This window comes from Micromesistius poutassou (genome assembly GCF_964030765.1).
Source record: "Micromesistius poutassou genome assembly, chromosome: 18".
In the NCBI taxonomy this organism is placed as follows: Eukaryota; Metazoa; Chordata; class Actinopteri; order Gadiformes; family Gadidae; genus Micromesistius; species Micromesistius poutassou.
This window is the reverse complement of record NC_140288.1, coordinates 12,837,436-12,842,435: the sequence shown is the minus strand read 5'-3', so window position 1 is coordinate 12,842,435 and position 5,000 is coordinate 12,837,436. Positions and strand designations below refer to the sequence as shown.

Here is a 5,000-nt window from a genome sequence, read left to right as displayed (position 1 = left end):
CACCAACATAAACACTGTTGATCGGTAGAGAGAGAGAGAGAGAGAGAGAGAGAGAGAGAGAGAGAGAGAGAGAGAGAGAGAGAGAGAGAGAGAGAGAGAGAGAGAGAGGGAGAGAGACATAGTGAAAGAGGAAACCAGAAGGTTGTGGTCATGGTGGTGATGCTAATGGTGTTGGACTAGCAATGCTGTAACGTGGGTGACCTGGATGGAGAGGGGGTCCCGTGGGCACAGTGGTGTTACTGGTGGGGGGGCTCACCTGCTGGTTGACGTGGCACTGGGAGGACCCGTGGTGGAGCAGGATGCGGACAATCTCCACGTCGCCGCGCCAGGCGGCCAGGTGCAGCGGCACGCAGCCCTTACTGTCGGCCATGTTGGACGAGGCCTCGAACTGCAGCAGCTTCAGCACCACCTCCCTGGAGCGGAGAGACCCCCCCGACACGCTGAGACCCTGACCTTAACCCCGTCACGCTGAGACGCCCCTGACCCCCGACAGAGTGAGACCTCCCGTCACGCTGAGACGCCCCCGGTGGCGCTAAAGGGGACACTCGCAGCTAGCATGCTAATGCTCGCGGCGGCGGCGGCGGAGATGGGAAAGGGCAAGGCCTCTCAGAGCAGCACTCTGAGGACGGTTGGCTAATGAAGCGCTTTGTTAGCATGTTTAATTCAGGGCTTCTCCCGCCCAGAGCTCCGCATTAAGAGTCGTGAGTCGTGAGTTCCGCCGACGCTCGGAGAAACACTCTCGGGGATTGAAAGGACACCGGGGCGGTCGATATCAGTCAGTGACTGGATACATATGCTATGTTGCTACGGCACATGCTATGTTATATGCTAAGCTACATGCTATGTGTGTGGGGCGCTTTCGTTGAGTTGAATGAGTACAGAATATAAATACAAATGAGGACTATGAATATGAATTAATATAAAGCAAATATTTTAAAAATGACCACGGCAAAAGTGCAAAAAGTAAACTAATACATTTAAATTTTAAAAAGACAAAAGAGTGATTACAAACTAAAGGAAACAGATCTAAATAAATACATAAATAAAGTATTTTCTGCCTCCAGTGTTTTGTTATTCTAAACATGTCATATCTCTTCCTCTCCATTGAAGGATGCAGTCTCATTTAACACTCTCTCTCTCCATCTTTGCTTCCCCCCCCCCCCAAACCCATCTTCCTCCAGCTCATCTGATGAATCAAATCGAGATAATTGCCCCCCTGAAGCCCAGCGCTAATCGCTCAGTTCTGCTAGCCGGGCGGCGTCAGGCTAGCTCGCCCTGGAGCGCAGGAAGGGGGGGAGGAGGTGGGGGGGTGGGGGGGCGGAGGAACCAAGGGACACATACTTTGCTGGGGGGTTGAGGGTAAACACACACACACCACTTCTCAATCAATATCTATTTTTGCAGATTCTTAGCATCCACTGTAATTCTAGGGCCGCATAACAGTACTTAATCATGCATAAATGAGTCAATATTACATGAAGCAAAACGCTTCAATGTTGTGAATGGGTAGGGCTGGACAGAATGTATTGGGTGGGTGGTGTCAGCCCTATGAGATTAAGACACTGGACCTTAGATGCTTACATAAGACAGCTTTTAAAAAACTAACTGCACCTGTTATGTGGGACTTTGTTGTGTTTACAGGTGTGTATTGTACTGTGTTGGTATTTGTGTCTTATTGTTTCACCAATGTGTGTGCAGGCATAGCACTGGTGTGTGTATGTGTGTGCGTACATGCATACATGTCCAAAATGGATAAGAAAATGTTTGGGAAATATTTTTGTTATAGACTAGAATCATTAATCTAGTAATAAGATTAATGAGTCGCCATAACTGAGTCATTCAACAATTATTTAGCATTAAGTCAGCATTAAGTTATTCAACGCTTTTGTTCACATTTTGCTCCAGGCTGCTACTCTATGGTTAGACTGACCGCAGGGATTTGATCAAGGACCTTCTTATTACCTGTGTCCGTTGAGCGAGGCGTGGTGTAGAGGTGTGTACCCAGAACTGTCGGTGCAGTTCACGTTCAGACCCTTCCACATGCTGAACAGGAGACACAATAGAGAGGAGACACAGTAGAGATTAGACCCTTCCACATGCTGCAGAGATAAACATTAGAGATTAGAGAGATTCCAAACAACCAAAAAATTAAACACAAATTTGTCAGCACATTTCCCCAGCACTTGCTGAAATTAGCGTTTCATAACCCCACACAAATAAATCAGGAGTGCTCTTTCCAACCAAAGAACCAGTCCATCACCCTTAATGTGGGAACTTTGGAAAGGGAGAATCTGACCTTTCCAAAGTTTAAACGGTTCAGGAGCCTGACAACCATGACTGTAACCAGTGTATGAATGACAGTCCACTTGTAGAGGAGCTACTGCTACTGCTGAAGAGTGAGTTCAGTCGCCACAAAGAAGGGCACACTGATGTTGTCTGCTGTCCTCATCAGCACAGCTGTGTGCGTGTGCGTGTGCGTGCGTGCATGCGTATGTGTTTTTGTTTGTGTTTGTGTGTGTGTATCGATCAGGCCCGCTGACCCGTCTCGTGGATGCCCTACTGAAGGGTCCGGTCGTTAGGGAGGGAGGGCGGTTGTTAGGGAGGGGGGCCGGTTGTTAGGGAGAGAAACCGACAGGCCGAGGCCCCAGCTGAGGACCAGAGGGAGAGCAGGGGGGCTGACAGACGAGGAGGGAGATCCTACACTAGAAGAGGTTTCCTGACTGGAACGGCTCCTCTGCAACATGGACACCAAAAGTGGGCTGTCTAAGTCTAAATCCATCTCACAATTATTTGTTCTGATTAAGCCGTGATCCCTTGAGTCTATGAAATGTCCCGATTAAGCCAAAGCTCATCTCAAGCCACCAGAGGGCAGAGTGAAGTCTGAGACCCTGGATTTTATCTGCCGTGAACGAAAACCAAAGTGTTCCTGATGAAGTTCCTAATGATGTGGGAGCTCAGTATTCTATTTGATTAGCAACCGGGCAGCTGGACCGCTGACCTGGGGACACACCCAGATGATCTGTGGGGCTGATGGCAGCTCAACACTTTGGAATAGAAGGATGTCAACGGAACACTCTGGGAGGGAATGAATGAATCAGGATATAGACAATTTGTCAACAATACACCTGCAGTCTTGACAAACCATCAAACAAACCGGGTCTTGCTGTGCTTCTGAAATAAGTTACCGATACTCGCTTTGGGCAAATAACATCTGGAGGAGCGTGATAAGAAATGTATTTGGTGTGGTGAGGCGTTCAACACTGATTAAGTTCACATAAATAACGAGATCCCAGGTGTATGTCCGTGTGTTCTGAGGCAGAAACAGTGTGTGTGTGTGTGTGTGTGTTCATTAGTGTGGTCATGCATCTCAGAACCCAGAGAAACAGAACTGAGACTTCCTTCAGATGTTAAATGCAAGCTTTTCTTTCAACTCTCTAGAGAGATGGATGTAAGCCTGACACAGACACACACACACACACACAGCATATCAAAGCACAGAGAGCCAGTCAAAGCGCGGCTCTGACACGTCCCCCCCTGCCTGCGGCAGTTGAACCCACCAGGCCCCAACACCTGAACAAGACGCCATCTTGTTAGTTCCCCCCCCAGACACTAAAGTCACCAACACCACACCTCAACAAGACGCCATCTTGTTAGTTCCCCCCCCCAGACACTAAAGTCACCAACGCCACACCTCAACAAGACGCCATCTTGTTAGTTCCCCCCCAGTCCCTCAAGCCCACCAGACCCTCTCATTCGTCACCGTCCAGACGAGACACAGAGGAGTTGTATCGCTGGTGAAGGGACCTCTTGTTTGGTTACCATGGCGATCATTGGAGGGACGGCACGTTTCTGTGGTCCAGCAACACAACTCAACACAACTCAACAGACCAACACACTCCACACAAGTACGCACAAGTACACACACACAGTATGAACACAGTGGGTCTGTGTGCACATATTTGGTGTGTGGGTATGTGCGTTTGATGGTGTTTCTTTGTGTGCACTTGTTTGTGCGTGTGTTCACACACGTGTGTGTGCATGCGTGTCTTCAACACGATTCTCCATTGTTTCGGGGGGGAGGAGGGGAGGGAGGGGGAGACTAACCCGTGAGGGGAGAGACTGTGCACCACAAGAAGCCACATATGCAGACTAGTTCTCATCGCTCTCACGCACGCCTGTGTGTGAGTCAGTCAACTTCTGCTGGTGTCCCTCTGGATCAGGCTGTCAACACATTCCAGTCTCTCCCTCTCCCTCTCTCTCCCTCTCTCTCCCTCTCTCTCCCTCAGGGTTAGGGTTAGGGTTAACCCTCACAGCAGGGGGGGAGGTTGAGAAACGCCTCTCCCCTGGTGTGATGGGAGTGTAATGCGTGTTTGTCTCTGTGATGCTTGATTGTCTCCGTGATGCGTGTCACAGATCTCGGGTCGCAGGTGACAGGTGATCGGGTTGCAGGTTGCTCAATCTGCCTGCGGCGCTTCCGACATGTCAGAGGCACAGGAGTTCACCAGAGACCAGAGGTGAGGGGTTCCTCGTCTCATTAGTTCCACCAGAACAGGCGCCGGGTGAAGCTCAAAGAGGAACATCAGAGCTTCAGCCTCTCTCGGCTTCAAAGAGACAATCGAGGAGCGTTCTGGGAGGTGGGCTGCAGTCCTTCTACAGAGCTGTTTGTTCTCAAAGCTTTGGAGGTTCTTACGGCTGCTAGAAGGTTCACCCCAAAGCGACTATAACATTCAACACAGGTCCTTACAGAGCAGGTAGGGGGGGAAGCCCCCTGCTCAGGGGCCCCTGGGCAGGGTGGACCGCAGTCATCAGGTTTTGAACCCACAGCCTCAGGGCCTAGCAAGAACACCACAGCCTCCAGAGCAGGTACAGATGAACAGGAAACCAGAAAGAAGAGGAAGTGACCCGAGGAAGCTTCAGGAAGGAGATAGGAGGATAGGAAGTGGTCATGCTTAATTTCCTGTTTCGGGCCCTGCAGCAGCACTAGTGATCGATAAGCAGGT

At 50.1% G+C, this 5,000-nt stretch overlaps 1 protein-coding gene across 1 annotated transcript in view; it reads right to left on the bottom strand.

The window, feature by feature from the left end:
* LOC311363378 (ankyrin repeat and sterile alpha motif domain-containing protein 1B-like) overlaps positions 1-5,000 on the bottom strand; it is a gene marked incomplete at both ends in the record, with an annotated part of 49,600 nt that overhangs the window by 34,145 nt on the left and 10,455 nt on the right. Inside the window, 2 exons of the mRNA XM_084483322.1 lie at positions 241-413; positions 1,963-2,043. Coding sequence (XP_084339448.1) covers positions 241-413; positions 1,963-2,043 — 254 coding nt within the window. The remainder of the gene's footprint in view (positions 1-240; positions 414-1,962; positions 2,044-5,000) is intronic.